The sequence below is a fragment of the Papio anubis genome, chromosome 11, assembly GCF_008728515.1.
Source record: "Papio anubis isolate 15944 chromosome 11, Panubis1.0, whole genome shotgun sequence".
NCBI classification, from domain to species: domain Eukaryota; kingdom Metazoa; phylum Chordata; class Mammalia; order Primates; family Cercopithecidae; genus Papio; species Papio anubis.
Window position 1 is genome coordinate 34840627 of NC_044986.1, and position 26714 is coordinate 34867340.

General features: G+C 37.3%; 1 protein-coding gene across 1 annotated transcript in view; it reads left to right on the forward strand.

Moving 5' to 3' along the window:
* HPSE2 (heparanase 2 (inactive)) overlaps positions 1-26714 on the forward strand; it is a 777655-nt gene that overhangs the window by 498569 nt on the left and 252372 nt on the right. The window contains exon 5 of the mRNA XM_017944184.3: positions 3795-3966. Within this exon, the coding sequence (XP_017799673.1) occupies positions 3795-3966 (172 nt within the window). The remainder of the gene's footprint in view (positions 1-3794; positions 3967-26714) is intronic.

Sequence of the window (26714 nt, forward strand, 5' to 3'; positions counted from 1 at the left end):
GGTGGGACTACAGGTGCCTGCCACCACACCTGGCTAATTTTTTGTGTTTTTAGTAGAGACGGGGTTTCACCATGTTAGCCAGGATGGTCTTGATCTCCTGACCTCGTAGTCCACCCACTTTGGCCTCCCAAAGTTCTGGGATTACGGGCACGAGCCACCATGCTGCAGCCCACAACGTCTACCTTTTAAAAAAATTTTTTCCTTCAATCTATCTGTGTTTCTGAATCTGAAATGTATCTCTTATTAGGATCTATTTTTTATTCAGTCTGATAATTTCTGCTTTTAATTGGAGTATTTAATCCATTTCCATTATTTGAGATTGTTGATATAATCGACTTTACATGTGCCATCTTGCTGTTTTCCATTTATCTCGTGGCATTTTTGTTCCTCTATCTCACTTTTCATGCCTTTTTGTGTAAAAGAAATATTGTCTAAGGTACTGTTTCCATTGTTCTTTTCTTTTCTTTTGTTTCACACAAGGCCTTGCTCTGTTGCCCAGGCTAGAGTGCAGTGGTACGACTTCAGCCCACTGTAGCCTCAATCTCTTGGGCTCAAGCGATTCTCCCACCTCAGCCTCCTGAGTAGCTGGGACTACAGGTGCCCACCACCACACCCAGCTAATTTTTTAAATTTTTTGTAGACATGGGGTTTCACTGTGTTGCCTAGGATGGTCTTGAACACCTAGGCTCAAGCAGTCCTCCCACCTCAGCCTAGCAAAGTGCTGGGATTATAGGCATGAGCCACCACATCCACCTTGTTTTGTTATTTTCTTAGTAGTTTCTTATTACAATACATCTTAACTCATCACAATCTATTTTCAAGTAATACTAACTTAATTCTAGGTTTTTTTGCTTTTTGTTTGTTTGAGACAGAGTCTCACTGTGTCACTCAGGCTGGAGTGTAATGGTGCGATCTTGGCTTACTGCAACCTCTGCCTCCCAGGTTCAAGTGATTCTCCTGCCTCAACCTCCTGAGTAGCTGGGATTACAGGCACCCACCACCATACACGGGTACTTTTTGTATTTTTAGTAGAGACAGGGTTTCACCATGTTGGCCAGGCTGGTCTCGAATTCCTGACCTCAGGTGATCCACGTACCTTGGCCTCCCAAATTGTGAGGATTACAGCTGTGAACCACCATGCCTGGCTCTTAATTCTACTTTAATACAGAAACTTGCTTCAGTACAGTTTCATTCTCCATTCCTTTGTGCCATTATTATTCTAAATATTATATCTTTATGTTTTATAAGCCCAACAATATGGTTGTGTATTTTTGTTTTATGCAACTGTCTTTTAAATCAGTTAAGAGAAGAAAAGAGGAATGAATATTTTTTACAGTTATTCATATAATTACCTTTATTTATGTCTTTTATTTCTTTGTGTGATTTTGAGTTACCATCTGGAATCATTTTATTCCAATCTGAATGACTTCCTTTCTTATTTCTTATAAGGCATATTTGCTCACAACAAAATCTCTTCTCTCTGTTTTTCTCAGAATGTTTAACTTTGCATGCAGTTTTCAAGGATAGTTTGCTGCATATGGAATTCTTGGTTATCAGTTTTGTTTTGTTTCCTTTCAGCAGTTTGAATATATCATCCTACCATCTTCTGGCCTCCATTTTTTTCTGATAAAAACTCAGCTGTTAATCTAATTGTGTGCTCCTGTATGAGATTAGTCATTTCAGTTCAATACTTTTCTTCGACTCTTTTTTATAATATCCTTTTCTTTATGTATATTTCTATTTGATGAATCATTAACATTATACTTTCCTTTAGCTCTTTATTATTTTTAGTTTTGTTTTTTGTTTTCTGTTTTTTTGAGATAGCGTCTCATTCTGTCACCTAGGCTGGAGTGCAATGGTGCAATCTTGGCTCACTGCAACCTCTGCCTCCCAGATTCAAGCAATTCTCCTGCCTCAGCTTCCCAAGCCAAGTAGCTGGAACTAATTTGCATATTTTTAGTAGAGGCGGTGTTTCACTCTGTTGGCCAGGCTGGTCTTAAAATCCCGACCTCAAGTGATCCATCTGCCTCGGCCTCCCAAAGTGCTGGGATTTCAGGCATGAGCCACTGTGCCCAGACTCTCTTAAGTTCTTGAACATATTTATAGTAAGTCTTTGTCTGCCAAGTCTAATATTTAGGCCCCCTAAGAGGCCGTTTCTATGTTTTTTGCTGGTAGGGGCCAAACTTTTCCATTTTTTTCATGTATAATAGGTTTTTTGTTGAAAACTACACATTTTAGATAATATACTGCACCAACTCTGAATTCTGTATCTCCATACCATAGGTCCTGGGCTAACTCTGTAGAGTCTGTCTCCCTTGAGTCATGTAGCTACTGATATCTCTTAAGTTGTCTTATTTCTTAATCATTTTTTAATTGTTAAGACAAGTCTCCTGGAGGTTGCACTTGAGTCAACATAGCTTAATGGTGAGCTGAGGATTGATCAGAGGTTTTGCTTAATTCCCTTGAGCCAGTAAGCCTTCCACCTTTTGCCCGTGGATCTCTGTGTTGGTTGGGAAACATATTAAAAATTTAGGCCTGTTACAAGTCTAACTGGGATTTTACTTTCAGTCGTGCCTTCTTATGTTTCCTTTGTAAGTGTCCTAGGTTTCATACTTATCTGGAAATGTATGGATAGCTAGATATCCTCCTACTATCCACACTACTATCCTGTAGTCCCTCCTAAGCATGTTTAGCCTTGTAGATTACAGGGGGTATGTGTGAGATTGTCAAGGTTCACTGTGGCTGCCTTATTCCCCAAATTTTCCTATTATATTTCTTGCAAGACTACGGGTTTATTTCTTGTGCCTGCCAGTATCATAGTCTCTAGGCAGCTGAGATGCTGGCCTTTCCTGGGGTATGCACACCATTCCAAATCAAATTAGCCTCCTCCAGGTGTGGAGCTGCTGGTTTTGGGGAATTTTTCTCCCCTTTTAGAGCTACCAAGGTAATGGAAGCTAGAAGAGGAGGCTTTGCTCAAAATTACTTCAATTAGCTACTTTGTTATTACTGAATATGATTTTTTTCCTGACTTTTTGGCAGTGAACATCTTTATGAAGATTTCACTTCTTACCATGTACATTAGTTTTCTAGGCTTGCCATAACAAATTATCACAAGCTTCGTGGCTTAAAACAACAAAAATTGCTTCTCTGATAGTTTAGGAGGCCAGAAGTCTGAAATCAGAGCATCAGCAGGATTGGTTTCTTGTGGGGGTTTTGAGAGACAATCTATCCCATGCCTCTTTCCTAGCTTCTGGTGGCTGCCAGCAATGCTTAGCCTAGCAACATCTCTCCAATCTTTGTCACATGGGCATTCTCCTCTCCGTGTCTGTGTATCTGAACTTCCTTCTCCTTTCTCTTATAAAGACAGAAGTTATTGGATTTAGGACCCACCGTAATCTAGTATGACCTTATCATAACTAGTTACATTTCAAAGATCCTGTTTCCAAAGGAGCTCACATTCTGAGATTCTGGTAGATATAAATTTTGGGGGACACTATTCAATCCAATATACCATTCATTATGAAGTAGCACCTGAAAATCTGTATGGTCTCTGGTGTTGATTAGGTTATCCTTTTGTGAAAATTAGTTTGAAAATGAACAGAACAGCAAGCTAACTTGACTTTTTTTTGTTTGGGTGGTTCTTTAAGTTAAAATAATTCACACCCACTTTTTAATTTTTTTTATTTTTATTTTTTCATACTACTAAGAAAAAGGCAGAGAGATCTGTGGACAGGAAAGTGTTGGCAGAGCCTTACCCTTCTCAATTCTGACTTGCATGTCTGCTTTTAATCTAGAGCCAAATAACTATCGGACCATGCATGGCCGGGCAGTAAATGGCAGCCAGTTGGGAAAGGATTACATCCAGCTGAAGAGCCTGTTGCAGCCCATCCGGATTTATTCCAGAGCCAGCTTATATGGCCCTAATATTGGGCGGCCGAGGAAGAATGTCATCGCCCTCCTAGACGGGTAGGTCAGATTGTTTAGCTTTTCTTATGACATTGTTCATTTAATGAATTAATGTATTTGCATTTCTCCTGATTATTTATTTATTTATTTATTTTGGTCTTAAGAAAAAAAGGAGGGACTCTTTCCATAGTGGCTTCACCCTCTCTAAGTCAGAGATTCTCCATCTTACTCATCATTCTAGGCCTTCCGTAGTCAACAGGGGAACATGGGATGGGGAAGGTATATCACAATCTCTAGGATGGGTTGGAAAGAAACATTGTTTGAAAAAACACAATTAATATGATGCATTTTATAGCATCATTTTATATTTTTTAAGACAAAAAAATTACTCTATACCAGGGTCCTCTTGTAGAAAGTGAAGCTTTACAAAATCTTGGCCAGCAAACTGGGTTAAAAAGTTGAAAAACACTACAAATACTGAGATATTAAAGCTCTTGATAGGCCTATTAGCAGATATTCTTGAGAATTGCTACCACTTTTCTTATTTAGTTTTGACTAAATCTGACAATCTTTTTTAAAATCACCTAAGGCAAGGAAAGATACTGATCAGGATTTTCTTTTATGTGTCAGAAAAAAAAAGAGATTTATCTCTGTTAATGTATATGTACTAAATATACAGTGAAATATAACTAGAAACACATAAACATCCCCAGCAACTTGAACTAACAATAACAAAAATGTCAGCACTCTAAATTACCAGCTCTGTATTCCTTTCTAATCCTCCTGGTTATACAGATATAATTTTACATAGTTGTGATCATTGTATATGCATCATTTTGAGTGCTGCATTTTTTACTCATTGCTTCACATGACCCTTTCCTTGTTTCTACATAGTTCTCATATTGTCATTCTTAATAGCAATAAAATATTCCATTGCATTAATGCACCTAAGTCTGCCTAAGCATTCCATCACCGTTGGGCATTGGACTGTTTCCAAATTTTGCTTGTAATATATAGCACAGCTATAAACATTTTTATACAAATTGGTTATTTATTTCTTTTGAATTACATCCTTGGGCTAAATTCCAAAAAGTAGGGTTTCTTGGTCAAAGTATGTGATAATTCTTATGGCTTTTATATTTGTTGCCAAGTTTTTTTCAGAACAATTTCATCAGGTTGCAGGACAGCAATGTATTAGTATATCTTTTTCTCCAATATCCTATAGCAATGAATGTTGTCAGTTTTATTATTTTACTCTATTTTAATTAATGCAGGATCATGTTGCATGGTTGTTTAAACTTGAATTCTGTTAATTATGAAAAGAACTCAGAATTTTCAAATCCTTATGTTGTCTTGTTTCCTCTTATACCAAATTTGATTAGTAACCATTGTAGTAACCATTAGTAACTTAACCAAATTTGACAATAACCATTTTGTCTGAGACCCAGACATGGAAGCCGTTTTAGATCAGTTTTCTCCTTTGTTCACACATTCAATTAGTTATTAAGTACTGTAATTTTCTTAGTATCCTTCATATCCCATTTTCTTTTCATTTTTATTTTAAACCTTATTGTTTTTAATCCTAAATGATTTATTGGTATCTAGCTAGCCTCAAACTCTAATAATTTTTCCATATAGATTCCTGAGTAGTTTTTTGTTGTTGTTGTTGTTGTTGCTTTTTAAACACAGAGTCTCGCTCTGTCAGCCAGGCTGGAGTGGAGTGGCATGATCTCAGCTCACTGCAACCTCCGTCTCCTGGGCTAAAGCAATTCTGCCTCAGCCTCCCGAATAGCTGGTATTACAAGCATATGCCACCACGCCCAGATAATTTTTGTATTTTTAGTAGAGATAGGGTTTCACCATGTTGGTCAGGCTGGTGTTGAACTCCTGACCTCAGATAATCCACCCATCTCGGCCTCCCAAAGTGCTGGGATTACAGAGTTTTTTTTTTTTTTTTTTTAATGTAACATCTGGTCAAGTCACTTTTGCTTGAAATCCAAACCCTTTCAGATGCACTCGTGGCCTTTAGTATCTGCGCCTGCCTAAATTTGCAGCTAATAAGCAGTGATGCCCCCTTGCCCTCTAATTACATCTAACTACATCAAAGTACAGAAAATTTTTAATGTAAATTCTGGAAGATGCCATACTCTTTTATACCTTTACATCTTTTTATTTTGTGTCATTTTGTTAAGAATACCAGCCTCTCCTCTTGTTTTTCTCCTTTCTCTAGATCTTCTCTGACATGTTCAGGCAGAATTTCTTAGGGCCTCCTCTGTCCTTGCATGGCACTGTATTTTTCTGCTATCGCACTTATCAAATTGATGATAACATTTGTTTGTATATCTGCCAGCCATGATAAACCACAGAGTAGGATCAGGAACCCATTTGTTTTATTCATATCCTCAAAATATTCCTAGGTTCTGTATCCTCAGAACCTAGGAATATAGTAAGTGCCTTATAAATGCTTGTTGAATGAGTAGTATCTGTCTTATTCAACAACTGATTTTAAGGTCATCCAAAAAAAAAAAAACAGTATGCATAGTTGTAATTATGAAGCATTGAAAAGCATAATATAAATAATCATTTAAATGGATTATGTTGATTTTATAAATCATGATAACTTCGGTTTTTTGAAACTATACCAATGTCTTAAGTTTTTAAAAAATTTTATTGATACATACAAATCGTACATATTTGTTGTACATATTTGCGACAATTTTTAAATTATTTCTTTATGTTGGGAACATTCCAAATCTCTTCTAGCTACTTGGAATATACAATAAGCTACTGTTAACTATTGCCACACTACTGTGCTATTGAACACTAGAGCTTATTCCTTCTAACTGTGTTTTTGTACCCATTAACCAACCTCTCTTCATCCTCCCTCTCTCCTTCCCTTCCTAGCCTGTGGTTACCACTAATTCTCTACCTCCATGAGGTCCACTTTTTCATTTGCTCCTACATGTGTGTGAGAACATACAATACTTGTCTTTGTGTGCCTGGCTTATTTCACTTAATGTAATGTCTTCCAGTTCCATCCATGTTGCTGAAAATGACAGAATTTCACTCTTTTTATGGTTGAATAGTATTCCATGTGTATATATACTACATTTTCTTTATCCATTCATCCCTTGATGAATACAGGTTGATGCCACATCTTGATTATTGTGAATATTGCTGCAATAAACATTGAAGTGTGCATAATCTTTTTGATATACTGACTTCCTTTATTTTGGTTATATACCCATAGGTGGGATTGCTGGGTAAGCTTTTTTACTGAGGTAGTTGCAGAACTAAAAAGGACTGTCTTTCCAGTTAGGATATGAACTCTATGAAGACAGAGATAGAATCTTCATGTTCATATTTAATATCTTCAGGGATTAGCCTGTGGTCTGGAAAATGGGAATTACTTAACAAAATGCTTATTTTATTGTTTTCATTTCCTCATTTGGGAAATGGCTATTCTTAATCATCAGTTTTTATCTAAAGACATGAGAATTACTATTTAGAGTTATATCAGTTTCTGGTTTTTCTTTTGTAAACTTTTATGCATCATCTATGTAATGACAATTTTATCTTAATCTAGTGCTTTTTGTGTGTCCTAAAAGATGTTTTTATTGTTTTAGAAGTTTCTTTTCATTATCATTTTTCTTGTCTCATATTGTTCAACAAGCTCTACCTACAAAATAGAAATCCTACTCAAAAGGAGATTTATCTAAAAAAATTATATACCCAATAACAGAGAAAAACCTATACCTCTACCTTGACAAATCTACTTAGTCCCTAATTTTTAAAAGTGAATACAGGCAAATCTCATATTTATTGTGCTTCACATATATTGGATTTTTTATAAATTGAAGGTTCATGGTACCTCACTTCATGTCTCTGTGTCACATTTTGGTAATTCTTGGAATATTTCAAGCTTTTTCATTATCATTATATCTATTATGGTGATCTGTAATCAGTGATCTTTGATGCTGCTATTGTAATTATTTTGGGGCACCATGAACTAAAAGATGGCAAAATTAATCAATAAATGTGTGTTCTGTCTGTTCCACCCACCAGCCATTCTCCCATCTCTCTCCCTGTTCTCAGGCTTTTCTATTCCCTGAGACGCAACAATATTAAAATTACACCAATAAATAACACTACAATGGTCTCTGAGTGCTCAAGTGAAAGACTTGCATGTCTCTTACTTTAAAGCAGAAGCTCAACATGATTAAGCTTAATGAGGAAGGCATGTTGAAAGCCATGATAGGCTGAATGCTAGGCTTCTTGTCCCAAACAGTTAGCCAACTTGTGAATGTAAAGGGAAAGTTGTTGTAGGAAATTAAAAGTGCTACTTTGGTGAACACAAGAATGATAAGAAAGTGAAACAGCCTTATTGCTGCTATGGAGAAGGTTGTAGCAATCTAGACAGAAGATCAAACCAGCCACATTTCCCTAAGTGAAAGCCTAATCCAGGACAAGACCCTAACTCTCTTCAATTCTATAAAGGCTGAGAGAGGTGAGGAAGCTACAGAAGGAAAGTTGGAAGCTAGCAGAGGTTGGTTTAAGGAAATAAACTATCTCCATAACATGAAAAATGCAAGGGGAAGCAGCTCTCCAGAAGATACAACTAAGATAATTAATGAAAGTGACTACACTAAACAACAGATTTTCAGTATAGATGAGACATCCTTCTCTTGGAAATCTGAAACTCTGAAAATCTTTAGGGTCCCTATGAATTAAGTTAAATCTACTCCACCTGTGCTCTATAAATGGAACAATACAACCTGGGTGACAGCATATCTGTTTATAGCATGGTTTGCTAAATAGTTTACACCCACTACTGAGACCTACTGCTCAGGAAAAAAAAAATTGCTTTCAAAATATTACTGCTCATTGCCAATATGCCTGCTCACCCAAGAGCTCTGATGGAAATGTACAGATAAATTAATTTTTTAAGCCTACTAACTCACCCTCCATTCTGCAGCCTAGAAATCAAGAAGTACTGTTGACTTTCAAGTCTTATTATTTAAGAAATACATTATTTGAGAAGTACATTTTATAAGGCCATAGCTACCACAGATAGTGATTTCTTCTCTGATGGATCTGGGCAAGGTTAATTGAAAACCTTCTGGAAAAGACTCACCATTCCAGATGCCATTACGAACATTTGTGATTCATGGGAAAAGGTTGAAATAGCAATATTAACAGGAGTTTGGAAGAAGTGGACTCTAGCCCTTGCGGATGACTTTGAGGGATTCAAGACTTCAGTGGAGGAAGTAACTGCAGATGTGGTGGGCATAGCAAGAAGACTAGAATTTGAAGTGTAGCCTGAAAATGTGACAGAATTGTTGCAATCTCATTATAGAATATGAATGGATGATGAATTGCTTATAAATGAGCAAATGGTTTCTTGAGATGGAACCTACTCCTGATGAAGATTCTCTGAACAGTGTTGAAATGATACAAAAGGATTTAGAATATTACATAAACTTAGTTGATAAAACAGTGGCAGGGTTTGACAGGACTGACTCCAATTTTGAAAGAGTTTCTACTGTGGGTACAATGCCATCAAACAGCATTGAATGCTACAGAGAAGTCTTCCATGAAAGGAAGAATCACTTAATGTGACAAATGTCACTGTTGTTTTATTTTAAGAAATTGCCACAGCCATCCCAGCCTTCAGTAATCAACACCTTGATCAGTCAGCAGCCATCCATGTCAAGGCAAGGCCCTCTGTCAGCAAAATGATTATGACTCACTGAAGGCTCAGATGATCATTAGCATTTTTAGCAATACAGTATTTTGAATTAAGGTATATACATTGTTCTTTTAGACATAATGCTGTTGCATACTTAATAGACTATGGTATAGTGTAAACATAACTCTTGTATGTACTGATAAACCAAATAATTTGTGTGACTCTCTTTATTGTGATATTCACTTTATTGCAGTGGTCTGGAACGGAACCTGCAATACCTCTGTGGTATGCCTGTAGAGAGCCAAAGATCACAAGACACAAAAAAGAAATCAGTAGCATGAAAGATAAAAACCAAGATAAATTAATTAAACAATTCACCCAAGAAGAATTATAATTCAAGATCCAGTGCTTTAAAAATAAAAATCTGCAATTGGTATCCTTATAATGATATAGAAAGATAATGGTATTTATGGAGTAAAAACACGTTTCTATGAAAAAGCTACAAATCAGTACAAAAATAATTTTTGAAACTATATTATTGCCGAAATTTTCTAATAAAGTTTAAAGAGTGATTTCTTAGATACAACACTAAAGGCAAATGTGATAAATATATCCATGATAAATTGGACTTTATCAAAACTAAGAACTTTTGTGAGTCAAATGACACCATCAAGAATGTGAACAGATAACATGCAGAATAGGAGAAAATATTTGCAAGTCATATATCTGATAAGAGAATGGTATCCAGAATATATATAAAGAATTCTTACAACTCAGCAATGAAAAGACAAATTACCTAACTAAAATATGGACAGAAGGGATTTAAGTGGACATATTTCCCAAGTTATACGAATGGCCAATAAGCACGTGAATAGATACTTAACATTGTTAGTTAGGGAAATGCAAATCAAAACCACAGCGAGATATACCACCTCACATCCACTAAGATGGCTATAATCAAAAAGACACACTGTAACAACTATTGGAGAGGATGTAGAAAAATTTGAACCCTTATGCAATGCTAATGGGAATATAATATGCTTCAACTGCTTTGAAAAACAGTCTGGCAATTACTTAAAATGTTAAACATAGTTAACATAAGACTAAGCACTTCCTAAGAGAAATAAAAACATATATCCACACAAAAACTTGTACACAAATATTCATAGCAGCAGTATTCATAATAGCTAAAAAATAGAAACAATCCAAATGTTCATCACTTGATTAATAGATAGGGAAAATGTGGTATATCCATACAATTAAATATTATTAGACAATGGAAAGAAACGAAGCACCAATACATGTTACAACATGGATAAACCTTAAAAATATTATGGTCACTGAAGGAAGCGAGTCACAAAAGGCCATACATTGTGTGATTCCTTTTATATTAAATGTCAGAAATCAATAGAGACAAAACATAGTTTAGTAGTTGCTTAGGGCTGGCGAAGATTGTGGGGAAATGAGGAGTGTCTGTAATGGATACAGGGTTTCTTTTTGGAATGATGAAATATTCTAGAATTAGATTATGTTAATGGTTGTACAGCACTTAAAATATAATAAAAACTATTGAACACTTCTCTGAGTGAGTTGTATGATATGTAAATTATATTTCCAAAAAGGGTTTAAGAGTCTAATAAAATATTTGAAGATAAAAGATAAAGCTCCTATACACAGAGCTTTATACAGAGACGGAGAAATATTACCGATATAGAGAATCAATTAAGGATATCCAACAGCTGGCTTATAGGAGAGCCAGATCCCGAAACAAGAAAGAGAAGTATGGTTACAGAAAGAATGAAAACTTTACCAACCTTGACAATATAAAAGGAAAGGGACAGTTGATAGAAATAGAAGGTAGAAATGGAGAGAAGAAATACCATATGTGAAGGGTGATATTATACAATATATGGTGATTCAGAAAATATTGCCTAAACCGTTAGAATAATAAATGGAGAGGTAAAGGAGAGGGGACCCAGTAAACCAAGCACATGGAATTTGCTTGACTCTTGGTTGGAATGACTTATGGCAGCACTTTCTTAAATATGCTCTGGAGAATATCACTTCTACAGGATATTAACATTATGTGAAGGGAAAAAAAATAAAACGTTCCATGGTCAAGTAAGCTTGAGAAATGCTGGGATCCACACATTTACTGAAACATTTACCTGTGCTTTTAATATATTAGTTTACATTCGGAATCTCCAAGAAGGGGATTTAGCATGCAGAATTTTCTGAATTTATTTGACCACAGAATCTTACTTTCAGAGACCATCTTGAGAGATTAACGTTCCACTAACATGTTTGGATCACATTGACTTAGAATATGCACTCTGGTTTCGGTGGGTGATGGCAGTAAAGGAAACTTTAAAAAAAGAATTACAATTTGGAGAATTCAGAGAACCTGAATTGCCTTAGTACCCTCATTACTACTGTACTTGCGTGCATCTTGCCCCCTCCTATCTGATCACTCAGTTGCCAGAAAAATCATTTACAAACCTAGTTCATATGATGTCAGTCACTTGCTAAAGATGCTTTAATGACTTTTCATTGCTGTTAGAATAAAATGTAATCTCTTTACCATGGCCCGTAGGGCTCTACAGTGAATGAGCTAGTCTCTATCCAGATCTTCATTTTTATCTTCTCCCACATTCTCTTTTTCTTACCTCACTCAGTCCTCATGGGCCTGGTTATGTGCTAAGCTAGTACCATGCTAGAGCAGTCTCCTCTCCATATGGCTGGTTTCTTCTCATCCATCAGAGTGCTTCCTTGAGTCATCTAGCAAAGTAATTCTCTATCTAAACTAACAGGATATAGATAGTTATACTTTGTAACTATATATTTGTTGTTTGTTTGCTTGTCCTTTATAGGTTATAAATTCCATGAGGGCAAGAAGTATGTTGTATTTACTATTGTATATGCAGTGCTATCAACAAGCCTAGTACATAGTAGGTGCTCCAGTTTGTTGAATGAGTGAAGAATGAAGAATGGAAGTTAATTCAACATTCTACAGAGTTGCTAGTGGAATATTCTAACCTGAACCCATGTTAGAATAGAAAGCTAGACAGAGTTTTCTGCTCCTATCGTGGCCCAGAGAGCTATGGGAAGCATTTAAATTTGAGCAAAGGAGACAGAAGCAGGACAAAACTAGGAAACAAATAATGTTCTTTACCATCATAGCAGACCACATGATGTATGCTATATGTTCAATAAAGCAGAAATAGAAAAATTGCTGTTTTGTATCCAGAATTTCTGTCTTTAGTTGTGTCTAATCACCAACACTTCTACTAAGTGTCTAATCCTGATTTATCAATTCCATGTTTTCCTCAAAGCATGGGTAGGTACGAAGGCTGTATAAGTGGATAAGGATGGAAATTTTACTGTATTCCTGTACACAGACTTCCGTTGTGACTTTTATGGGCCCAAGGCACTTTTGACTTCATGAGTCCCTTCCTTAAAGACATATTAAAAATTATATTTACACTCCATTGGTATAAAGACATATAACAATTTTTTTCAACCTTAAACTTGTTTTTGTTTCTTCTAATTTTAATAAAAAAAAAATAAGTGGTATATAAACATGTTGTGGTTCCCAGGCACTGTGCCTACTGTGCCTAATGGACAAGTCAGTCCTGCCTGTACCTGCCAAGAAGAGAATTCAAATAGAGACAAAAGGTAATTTTGGATATTTAATTGCTATGATACCCACTCGAGACATCAGTCTTCTCATGGGTGAATTGTAATAAGTTATTTAAGATCTCCCTTTCATGTTTAACTTTCATGAGTTCTATGATAGTTTAGCACATGACAGACAAGTTCCTGATTTATTTTCTAATACATAGCAATAACCTTCTGTTTTCTCTAATAGTGAATCAATATAGCAGGGCGGTGAAGAGCCTGCGCTTTGGAACTAGATGAGACCTGGATTATCGATTAGCTGAATTGTTTTTGTTTTTATTGTTGTTTTGACACAGGGTCTTACCCTGTCACCCAGGTTGGAGTACAGTGGTACACACATAGTTCACTGCAGCCTCTAACTTCTGAGCTCAAGCCATCCTCCTGCCTCAGCCTTCCAAATTGCTAGAATTACATGTGTAAGCCACCATGCCTGGCCATGTGTGAATGATACTTCAAGTCTCTGAGTCATCTGGAGCCTCAGTTGTTAAGAAGATCAGATATATTTGCAAGATGAAAAGGCAGGTTTCAGTCTAATAGATTTTTTGCATATGACTCAATGTAGCTTTCTAAGCAGTTCAGAGAATTGAATGAGGAAAGGAACTAGAAAGATTAGCTACAATAACGTGTCAGTATAATGAGGGTAATCACAGTTCCACTTCCTGTCTAAAAACCTGCTTATCCCACATTCTTGTTTGGAGCAGGAAGATGCACAGCTGGGTACAATTCGGTGCACAGAGTAATTATCACGATGTTATTCCTAATAATTGTTCTGTTTTATTTCAGCTATGAAACAGTTTTATGACTTGACCAAATTACAGGAGAAGAGAAGATAACAGTATATTACACTTAGTTTATAAGATGAAAATTTCCATCTCTCTGCCTCCAGAGAGACCAAAGCTGTTCAGTGCTTATTAACAGGGAAGTACTGTATGCTGCAAAGGTCTACTCCCTAGCTGAGAATTGTGTTAATGACCAGTTACTTCTAAACTTGCTTTCATTTACTTTTATTTTGTTCCTGAAAAGGCCTTCTTTGCTGATTGAGAAAACAGACTACTTCTTTACCCAAACTCAAGCTTTTGAGTTACTGTCATTATAATTGAGGATGTTTATCTCTGTCTCTAAAACCAGAGAAGTCAGTCTGTCTGTCTGGGATGGGTGTTAGAACATTGGAGATGGAGGCTGGAGTCCTGAAACACAGACTTCGATTTGACACTTTACTAGTCAGATGGTCTTCAGAAATATTCTTCCTCACTTTCTTATTTTCCAGTTTTTCCTCTCTTCCCTCTTTTTCTTTCCCTCACAACCCTGCTTTCCCCTTCAAGAATGCTGTCCCCTTATAGGTGCTGCTAAGATCAGAATTTGTCAGAAGTGTGGTCCATGGTCCTCTTGCATTGGAAGCACCTAGAGGGACTGCTAAGCATGCAGCATGATTCTTAGGCTCCAGCTCAGACTTCCTGAAGCAGATGTGTGGGAATGTGAGCCAGATATTGGCATTTTGAATAGAGACCTCAAAGAATTCTTTACACACTAATGTATGAGAAACACTACCCTGTAATATAGGCAAAACAAGTTTTATTATCTTTATTTTACAGATCAAAGAATATAGGTGCACAAATATTAAATAATTTACAAAGCTCAAAAACCAGAACCAAGAAGAGGAAACTGACATTTATTGAGTGCCAACAGTGTACCAGGCACTACCTTTGTTTCTGCATATTTGTTTTCTTGTTAATTCTCACAACACTTTTGGGACATAGCTTCTGTTCCTTCCATACGACATGGGTCAAGGAGGTTAAACAACTTACCCAAGGTCCCATGGCTAGTGAACTGTGGAGCCAGGTCACAAATCAGATAAGTGTCTGACTCTGGGGCCCATTCTCTTGCTATTCAGTGATGCTATTTTTCTAAATCTTCATCTTTCAATTAAGCTAAATAGTCTAGCATACAAATTAAAATACAATTCTTCTCCACCTCAGTTCCTCAGTGTTCATGCTTATAGTCAGGTTTATAGCAGGGCTGGAGCTCCAAAAAAAAGTGTGCTTTTTCATGTGAAATCCATAACAAAATCCTGATGCGTTTTTCCTCCTTCTCACCAGGTTCTACAGCCAGGTCAAATCATTTCAGGTTATTAGAGCCTTCTTTGCTTGAATCCAAGTCTTTACAACTTCCTCAGCAGCATTTTGGACCGTCGAGGGATGTGTATCATGATCTTCTAACCAGCACCTTCCAACTCCAGCCAGAGCCTTCCAAGTCTCTTTCATCATCTCTTCTCATCATCCCCCATTTCCATGTCTTTTTCTTCATTCCAATCAAGCAAATCTATCTGGTCCTCCTATATGTGTTATTCTCTGACATCTGCCTCTATCTTGTTCCAGACATTGTCCTATAGCCTCCCGTCTCTCAAACCTTCGCTGGCAGCAAATAGGCTTCATCTTGGGAGCCAGTTTTAGGAAACAGGACCTGGCACGCTATCTTGAGAAAAACTCTTAGGCCAGTTGTGAGATAAATGAGAGATTATTGACCTCTCTTACCATAGGCTCAGCAAAAAGGAACAACAACACACGTAGTACAAATTTGCCATCTCTGCATGGTTATAACAAGGGCTTTAGAATCAGAATTGGGTTTGAATCCCAGCTCTGCAATTAACTGCCTATGTGATCTTGAGCACAGTTTCTTATCTATAAACTGAGACTAATAATGCCAGCCTTATAGGGTTGCAAGTAGGTAATCTGCTTACCACATGCCTGTCAATTGGCAAATGGTAATTAACTTATTTTTTCCTTCATTCAGGATTCTCCTTAAATTAAACTGCCAGGAAGTGACTTTTATCAACAAGATGGATTGGTTGAAGAGTCTCACCCATCTCAATTCGTGTATATTTAAGGCTCTATAAACCTAAGGGAAACATAATCTCCAAGGGAAGCCTAAATAGAGACCTGCACTAGCCATTAAAGTCAACAAACATATAACTATATGCTATTTATTGGTCTACTGCCAATGTGATATTATTAATATATATAAATAAGGATGAGGAGAGGAGAGGCAAGGAGTGAGTAAGGGAGAAAGAAACAGAGGATTAAAGGTGAGGGAGAGAAGGGGAAAGGGAGAAAGAAATAGGTCAGTATTTCATTTCTTCTATGTAGCACCCAGTCTAGCTCAACATATTATTAACCATGAAAAAGTAAGTGGCTTTGGACCAAACAAAAGATGCCCCAAAATATTATTTATCTAGAGTTTCACCTGGTTTACTATAACTCAGGATGAATTATTTTCTCATCCTAGGGAAACAAACTTTCCCTAGGCTTTTGTGTAGAACGGCTGTCACATCTTATTTGTGTTAGTTAACATAACCAAAGATTCTCTTTGTGGACAGGAAAGATCAGGCTGCTACGCTCTTATTAAAGTATGTACTCAGTTAGATATCCAGTTCCTCGTGAAGGATTTATCCCCTTTCCTGGGAGCAAAATTCAGAAATCAGATTTTAGGGTTGCAATCTGTGATCCAGAAGTAGAAATCAAACCCCAAAGACCATGAGTAAAGATGGGCCTTATTATAATAGAGAGCTGTGATATGCCCTGGGAGAGAAGGCTCAACAATATTTCAGATACGTCATATGTGCAGGTGGATAACAAAGGAAAGAAATTCTCCCAGATTTGGAGTCCCTGGTGTGGGGGAAAGGAACTCTTACAATGAAAGGAGATATTTTGTTCTTTTCTATAGTAGCAGAATGGCCCTAATGGAAAGACCCCCAAATATTGAAATGTCTGCCTGGCACTGGTCAATTTCATTAGATACAGGCACTGTCCTCTTCCCTCTCTTATGCTTCTTTGTGTGACTGGAGATCAGCATGAGGGCAAAGGCCCCTTGTCCTCTGAGATCATAGTCCAGATTTCTGTCACCATAATTCAGCTATGGGAACATCCAACCCTGGAAAACCAAGATCTTCCACTCTTGTCAGTATTCACAGCCTGAGTCATCATTAACTTGTACCTTCATAGACCTAAATCTAGGGATTAGAATGGAAGTGAATGGTAGAAAGTCCTTAGATAATACCAGACCCTAAACAGAATTTCACTCTCCCAGTGGACTTTCACTCCTGACAGCACTATTCCGTGTGCATGTTATTCCACCTCTAATATTACTGTTGCTGAGCATTTTGCAGCTGTGTTGAAGTTGTTCATTTATGTGGTTTGGGCCAGTTTCCGAGAAACAGGCAGAACTAGAGAGCAGAAGCATCTATCAATGTTAGATTTGAACAAAGAAAATAATGATCTTTTTGGAATTGTCCTCCACAGTGTCAATACAGATATAAAAATGGAGTATAGGAATGATGTAGATTTCTGCATATAAGATATAGAAAGCCCAATGTTCAGGGAAGGTTCATGGGGGCAGGGAGAATACCCCAAACTCATTGACTGTAATATCTGTTCTTTGGAATTGTATCTAATTATTTTTCTTTATGTGTTATTTCTGTGGTTGGTTTTCCTTTTCTAGTTTTTAAAAAATATAAATGTTATTCGAAGACTTCTGAAAACAGAATAGTTGTCCTATTTTAGATGAGGTCTTTCTAAAAAGATAAGGATGTGTTTGGTAATCTTGCTAGGATTTGGAAATGCATATTTTGTTTGACATTATTTGCAAATTTGATTTTTTTCCTCCTCAAACTAAGTGTAGAAATGCTTCCATATGGTTGAAGTTGATCTCATCGTTTTGCTAAGAAGGAAAAGGAAAAAATGTAGCTTACAGCAATTTTTACATGAACACATACTTAATAATGGTATTTCCTCAAAGTTAGTTAAAACAACTTTTCTACTGCTTCAATATGCCACTAAGGTTAAAAAGATAATATAATTTGTCTACAAATATTAAATTGTGATTGAATTTTTTTTTTTTGAGATGGAGTCTCACTTTGTCGCCCAGGCTGGAGTGCAGTAGTGCGATCTTGGGTCTCTGCAAGCTCCACCCCCCGGGTTCATGCCATTCTCCTGCCTCAGCCTCCCCAGTAGCTGGGATTACAGGTGCCCGCCACCACACCCAGCTAATTTTTTGTATTTTTAGTAGAGACAGGGTTTCACCATGTTGGCCAGGATGGTCTCGATCTCCTGACCTGGTGATCCACCTGCCTCAGCCTCCCAATGTGCTGGGATTACAAGCATGAGCCACTGTGCCTGGCCTGAAATTTTTTAAATATAATGAAACTAAACTACATTTTAATATTTTGATTTCTTATACAGAATATTAGGTGAGGATCTGATTTTAATTTTTTTCCCAAATAGACAACAAATCACATAGCACATTTCAGAATGCTTCAATTTTTCAGACACTGAATTCCTTTTTATGTAATAACTTCTTATATAGTATTTTAAATTTAATTCCATAGATCTCCTTACTAAATCTTGAATGTTTTAATCATTACAAATTTCATGATAATATATGGTAGATCCAATAAATGACCCTTCATTATTCCAAGTTTTCAAAATTTTCTTGGCTTCTTCCAAATTAATGTTAGAATGGTTTTGTAAAGCTTCAAAAATATCTGCTGGGATTTTTTTATTCGAATTCCATTAAGCCTATAAATTGGTTTAAGAAGAATAATTGATTTTCCTCTGTAGGATCATGGTAGCTCTTTTTCTAGATCTGATTTTAAAATATTTTTCTGTAAACTATATACTATTCTACTTATGGGCTCAGGATATTTCCTATTTAATTATATATTTTTTGGATTTTCTTTGAGATGTAGGGTGCAGATGTGGAGAAAATACAATAACGGTACTTTGAATGTCACTAACAATCGTTTTCTCATTCTTTTTATAATGTTCCTTTAGATAATAGAACATTATTTAAGGACTTAATTCCCACATATAGCAGAGCAAACTATTCAATGCCTATGAGGATCTCCTGATTATAGTGTCATGAAGGACTAGTTTCCAATTTTCAACATACCAAATTAGAAATGTTCTGAATTGCCTGTCCAGAGACTTTTAGCCAAGTAGGGCATTAATGATTTATTTGGTCTTAATTTTCTTATGAATACAGGGCTGTTAATATCAATGATGAGTATTCAAGTTATTTGAGACATATTCAGGAGGACTGGAATATATTTACCACCAGCAGCATTGAAAGTCCTCTCCCAGGTTCCTCATCTTGGACAATGGCATTCATTACTGCAATTAGAAGTTTGGCATTCTCCTCTTTCTCTTGAGCACACCAACAGTGTTTCTAAAGTGGGCCTTTTTTTTTTTTTTTAATTCCTATATTTCAAAGCTTCCCATGTCTCTGTAGTAATCTCTTTCCAGCTTATTTTCACCAGTATCTTTCATCTTTTCCATAGCCAGATCCTAAAATGCAAATCTGAGCCTGAGAATCTCTTGTGTGTGTTTAAAGACGGAATAAATTCAACAAACATACGTGGAGGGCGAGCTGGCTATATTTTACAATATTATGCTGGGTGCTAATCATACAAAGGTAAATAGGACCTGGACTTGTACCTTATTGTTAAGGGTAAAGGCCAGACTTGTAAAGGCAACACAGGGCAGCTCCTGGTGATCTGACCAGCCTGACCTCCTACCATTTCCTTACTTGTTCCCTGACATCCAGCCATACTGGACTTCTGTGAACAGCTCATTTTGACTCTTCCTTGCTTTGCTCACGCTATTCTTTGCCTGGGCTGCACCTCCTGGCAAAATCTTACCCTTCTTTCAATCTCATATTCAACATCGTAGACAATATGAAGGTTTTCTTAATCTGTATTCCTTCTTCTAACACCATAAGGCAGACCTAACTGCTCCTCTTACTGAGGTCCTCTTTCTGTACTACTGGTACAAACTAACAATCTGTTACTGCACACAGAAACTTTGGTATGTCCTTGTCCACATTTCTGTCTCCTGGGCTTCATTGTGGTTGTCTTGTAGCAGAGGCCCTGAGCCAGTCACCTTTTGATACCTGCATCCAGCACATTGTCTTACAATAAGCATTGAAGGGCTCAAGACTGTGAGAGGAAGCTAACAAGCAAAGAAGGTGCTCCAGCTTTTTCCTTTTTCTAATCAATATGGTAGTGTTTTCTCAAGGCAAAAATTCAGCTGGTTTTTTGTATCTTAGAGTTTACTACGCTTCCTAGCCTCAGTGAATACAGCTTGGAGGCAGCATAAGATACTGGAAAGATGGTCGGATTTGGAATCAGAACCTGAGTTTAGCCTACACTAACTACATGAATTTGAGAAAGTCTCATAACCTCATAACCTCCTCCACTGAAACACATAAATATCTACCTTACTGGATTGTTTTGAGGACTATGGGAAGCTATACATATAAGAAACTGAAAAGCATTTTATGACAAAGCTCTATTAATGTCAGTATTGTTTTCATTGTGGTTATTTGTATATGATTATAAAACAGTTTTACATAAAATATTTCTTTTGTTTTTAATTTAAGTTCCAGGATACAAGTGCAAGACATGTAGGTTTGTTACATAGGTCTACGTGTGTCATGGTGGCATGCTGCACCTATCAAATCCATCATCTAGGTTTTAAGCCTAGCATGCATTAGCTATTTATGCTAATGCTCTCCCTCCCCTCGCTTCCCCACCCCTCCGACTGGCCCTAGTGGTGTTGCTCCCCTTCCTGTGTCCATGTGTTCTCATTGTTCAACTCCGACTTACGAGTGAGAACATGCGGTGTTTTGTTTTTTGTTCCTGGGTTAGTTTGCTGAGGATAATGGCTTCCACTTTCACCCATGTCACTGCAAAGGACATGATTTCATTCCTTTTAAGGCTTCATATTATTCTATATTGTGTCTGTACCATATTTTCTTTATTTAGTCTATCATTAATGGGCATTTGGGTTGGTTCCATGTCTTTGCTATTGTAAATAGTGCTGCAATAAACATACATGTGCATATGTCTTTATAGTAGAATTATTTATATTCCTTTGGGTGTATACCCAGTAATGAGATGGCTAGGTTAAATGGTATTTCTGGTTCTAGATCCTTGAGGAATTGCCACGCCATCTTCCACAATGGTTGAACTAACTTACATTCCCACTAACAGTGTAAAAACGTTCCTATTTATCCACAGCCTCGCCAGCATCTTTTGTTTCTGGACTTTTTTAATAATCGCCATTCTGACTGACATGAGATGGTATCTCATTGTGGTTTTGATTTGCATTTCTCTAATGATCAATGATGTTGAGCTTTTTTTCATTTATTTGTTCACCACATAAATGTCTTCTTTTGAGAAGCGTCTGTTCATATCCTTTGCCCAATTTTTATGGGGTTGTTTTTTTCTTGTAAATTTGTTTAAGTTCTTTGTAGATTCTGGATATTAGACCTTTGTTAGATGCGTAGATTGCAAAACTTTTCTCCCATTCTGTAGGTTGCCTGTTTGCTCTGATTATAGTTTCTCTTGCTGGGTAGAAGCTCTTTAGTTTAATTAGATCCCATTTGTCAATTTTGTCTTTGGTTGCAGTTGCTTTTGGCATTTTCGTCATGAAGTCTTTGCCCATGCCTATGTCCTGAATGATATTGCCTAGGTTTTCTTCTAGGGTTCTTATGGTTTGGGGTTTTACATTGAGGTCTTTAATCCATCTTGAGTTAATGTTTGTATAAGGTGTAAGGAAGAGATCAAGTTTCAGTTTTCTGCATATGGCTAGCCAGTTTTTTCAGCACAATACATTAAATAGGGAATCCTTTCCCCATTGCTTGTTTTGTCCAGTTTATCAAAGATCAGATGGTCGTAGATGTGTGATGTTATATCTGAGGTCTCTGTTCTGTTCCGTTGGTCTTTATGTCTGTTTTGGTACAAGTACCATGCTGTTTTAAATACTGTAGCCTTGTAGTATAGTTTGAAGTCAGGTAGCATGATGCCTCCAGCTTTGTTCTTTTTAGGATTGCCTTGGCTATCTGGGCTCTTTTTCGGTTCCACATGAAATTTAAAGTAGTTTTTTCTAACTCTGTGAAAAATGTCAATGGTAGTTTGATGGGGATAGCATTGAATCTATAAATTACTTTGGGTAATGTGGCCATTTTCACAGTATTGATTCTTCCTATCCATGAGGATGGAATGTTTTTCCATTTGTTTGTGTCCTCTCTGATTTTCTTGAGCAGTGGTTTGTAGTTCTCCTTGAAGAGGTCCTTCACATCCCTTGTTAGCTGTATCCCTAGGTATTTTATTCTCTTTGCAGCAATTGCAAATAGGAGTTCATTCATGATTTGACTGTTTGTCTGTTGGTGTATAGGAATGCTTGTGATTTTTGCACTTTGATTTTGTCTCCTGAGACTTTGCTGAAGTTGTTTATCAGCTTAAGGAGTTTTTGGACTGAGATGATGGGGTTTTCTAAATACAGAATCATGTCATCTGCAAACAGAGACAACTTGACTTCCTCTCTTCCTATTTGAATACTCTTTATTTCTTTCTCTTGTCTGATTGACTCTCCAGAACTTCCAATACTATGTTAAATAGGAGTGGTGAGAGAGGGCATCCTTGTCTTGGCCAGTTTTCAAAGGCAATGCTTCCAGCTTTTGCCCATTCAGTATGATATTGGCTGTAGGTTTGTAATATATAACTCATTATTTTGAGATATGTTCCATCAATACCTATTTTATTGAGTTTCTAACATGAAGAGATGTTGATTTTTATCAAAGGGGTTTTCTGCATCTATTGAGATTATCATGTGATTTTTGTCAGTGGTTCTGTTTATGTGATGGATTATGTTTATTGAGTTACATATGTTGAACCAGCCCTGCATCCCAGGGATGAAGCTGACTTGATCGTGGTGGATAAGTTTCTTGATGTGCTGCTGGATTTAGTTTGCCAGCATTTTATTGAGGATATTTGCATCGATCTTGGCCTGAAGTTTTCTTTTTTTTGTTGTGTCTCTGTCAGGTTCTGGTGTCAGGATGATGCTGGCCTCATAAAATGAGCTAGGGAGAAATCCCTCCTTTTCAGCTGTTTAGAATAGTTTCAGAAGGACTGGTACCAGCTCTTCTTTGTACCTCTGGTAGAATTCAGCTGTGAATCTGTCTGGTCCTAGGCCTTTTTTGGTTGGGAGGCTATTAATTACTGCCTAAATTTCAGTACTTGCTATTGGTCTATTCAGGGATTCAACTTCTTCCTGGTTTAGTCTTGGGAGGGTATATGTGTCCAGGAATTTATCTTCTTCTAGATTTTCAAGTTTGTTTGTGTAGAGGTGGCTATAGCATTTTCTGTTGGTAGTTTGCATTTCTGTGGGGTCAGTGATGATATCCCCTTTATCATTTTTTATTGTGTCTATTTGATTCTTCTCTCTTTTCTTCTTTATTAGTCTAAGTAGTCTATCTATTTTGTTAATTTTTTTCTAAAAACCAGCTCCTGGATTCATTGATTTTTTTTTAAGTGTTTTTCATGTGTCTATCTGCTCTGATCTTAGTTATTTCTTGTCTTCTGCTAGCTTTTGGATTTGTTTGCTCTTGCTTCTCTAGCTCTTTTAACTGTGACGTTAGGGTGTTGATTTTGACATCTTTCCAGCTTTTTGATGTTGGCATTTAGTGCTATAAATGTCCCTCTGCTTTAGCTGTGTCCCAGAGATTGTGGTAGATTGTCTCGTCTCTGTTCTCACTGGTTTCAAAGAACTTCTTTATTTATTCCTTAATTTCATTATTTACTCAGTGTTGGGGTCCGCGTGTTTCCTAAACAAAGGAATGAACACACAAGACAACACAGGACGAGACAAACATGGCGGCCACCCCGAATGACACACTTTGCTTTATTTTATACAGTCGTTTGTGGAATGTTGCCAAGTCACAAGACACATTGTTGTTTTTCTGACCGTTCCCTGACTTTCTGGATTTTCAAGATGTTTACACATAAATCAGCCCCCAGGGCCTGCTGTTTGCAGCTGGCTCCTTTGTCCTCCCTGTTTGCAGGGAAGGAACGCCCTGCTTCGTTTGCAAGAGTAGGACTTATCGGGAACGTCTCGTTTGCGAGCACGTAGTCCTCTACATCTCCCCCTTTCTTTATTTACAAGTTTGAATTTCTTTCAAAACCATCATTACATGTTGGGCTCACTGGGATTCAGTGTTTGCCCTTTGGCACCGTCTCCAGCAGACTGTGAAAATGACAAATGCAAGAACAACAATCAATATATTACTAGAAACAGAAGTCAGCAAAGTTTTTACAGGGCTCATAGGGTTCAAAGACATCAAACTTTGTGTAATACCAGTCATCAAATCTGCACCCGTAAGCAATGGTAACTGATTGTGAAATGTTTCAGAAATGTTTTGTGTTAATTCTTGTATTTCTAGGGAAAGATTATTATGACCAATTAAAAGTCTCTTTATCTCAGTCCAATTATGTACAGTGCTGTTAAAAGGAACAGGAGTAATACAAAACTGGGTAGTATTCCAATCACATTTTAACAAAGCTCGAGTATTCAACACTGTTAGCTGATCTCCTATCCAAGAAACCAATTGTTCCAAGTTATCCACTTGTTCGATCAGATGAGCATCTATGTCTCGTTGTTGTTGCCACAACAAATGAAATTGTTCATGCCATTGTTGTACGAATTCTGCATTTTGTATACTCTGGGGTAGGGCTAGTCCAGCAACAGCAGCAGTGGAAGCAATTGCTACAAGTCCCACCACCGCTGCTACGACGACCCCAACCACTCTCTGGCTGCAGTTGACAAGATCTTGCATTACTTTGTAAATTTGAGTAACCCCAGCAGATTCACTCCAGGCATGTGTTAAGTTCACAGGTAGCCAGGTTTCTTTTCTGGCTCTTAGTATATATAAATCGGAATGAGACTCATTCCAATTATTATTCCACCAAGTAGTATTTATACAACTTAAGAATGTACAATTGTCCATATGGTTAACTACCTGTGTATAATTATCCCATTTAAAAATTCCTGTTAACAACAAATAAGGTTTTCTTACACATGCAATAACATATCTAGAACTATTTCGATGCAAAGATATATGGAAAGGGTTAGCAATATTAGTAGTAAGATTTAAGGACATGTTTCCCGTGAAAGTGAACATTGGTTTACCAGCAGCTAGCAACTTCCAAATATGACTTTGTATTTGTGAGGTATTAGCCAAATGCGGCATAGGGGGTGATAAACCACATCATTCCAAATAATAGTTTCATTGCCATCTGCAGCGATGCTGTGATTACCTTTATGCCAATGCAGGTTGACATGGCTGAATTTAGTTTGAAAATCTCCATGTACACTCCAATCTGTAACAAGGTATTTACGACTCTTCTCTTTTACTTCTAACAACAATTGTGGCCCACTACTTCTACATCTAGTCCACTCTAGTTGGGAAACACCTCCGGACACATCAGGAATAGGGCATAAAGATAATGTACTTGGCAGAGTTTCATTAAGTACTGCAGTATGATTATACTTAAAACTTTGAGCCACAATAATCATAGTAAAGGCAGAGATATGACTATGGTTATAGCGAACAGCCCAAGCCTCATGAGAAAGATGCAGACAATGTGGACTACTCCCAAGACATATAGGTAACCCTTCAACCCCAAATCGATATGAACTATTTACTGTGCCAGTGTCTAATTCAGGATCCTGGTTTAAAAAAGGCGATGGCATCCAAGCAGTATCATTAGTAAGTACTGGGACTTTTCTGTCTCCCCAGGCCACACCTTGATATAAGGGTGGAAAAGGAATATAAGCCCGGTATGTAAATTCTCCGCCCGTTACCTGACAATTTACTACGGCCAGCATAGCCAGGAATAAAGTCAGTGGGGTTTTGGGCTTCCCAGCTTGTTGAACAACCCCTTCAGCTTTCTGAGTAAGCTTTTTCAGTTGACCCCATGTCGGGGGCTCTGCACGTCGAGTCCCGAAGGTGAGTGTTCTCTGAGCGCTCAGATTCAGCTCCTGAAATTCCTTGAGGAACTCTTCGGATCAGCTCCTCTTCGCCATGGCACTGTTTCAACCGTCGAGATGGAAACCACTCGTCTCCGGCACCTGTACGGACAAGAGCATAGCCTCGGCCCCATTGTAAACTTTTCCTTTTAAATATTGCCCTTGTAATGAAGGATAATACACCCACAGATTACTGTTTTGCAGCTTTTCTAAAGACTGTTGAAAATGTTTCACCACTGCAGACTGCTGTAATTGGCGCCAATGGTTGAGAAAATTTAAAGTAAAAAGGGCTTTCAGAATTTGATGTTTTGGGGAATCTCGCCCATCTCCCCCTTTTTGTTTTAAAAGTTGTCATTTTAAGGTAGCATTGGCTCTTTCAATAATTGCTTAATCTTGACTGTTAAATGGAATACCAGTGGAATGACGAATATGGTATAAATAAAGGAAGGCAGCCAATTTGCGAGAGCAATAAGCAGGGGCATTATCAGTTTTTAGTTCAGCAGGAACTCCCATAACCGCAAAGCAAGTAAGTAAATGAGTAATAACAGAGTCAGCCTTTTCAGAAGGCAATGGTGTAGCCC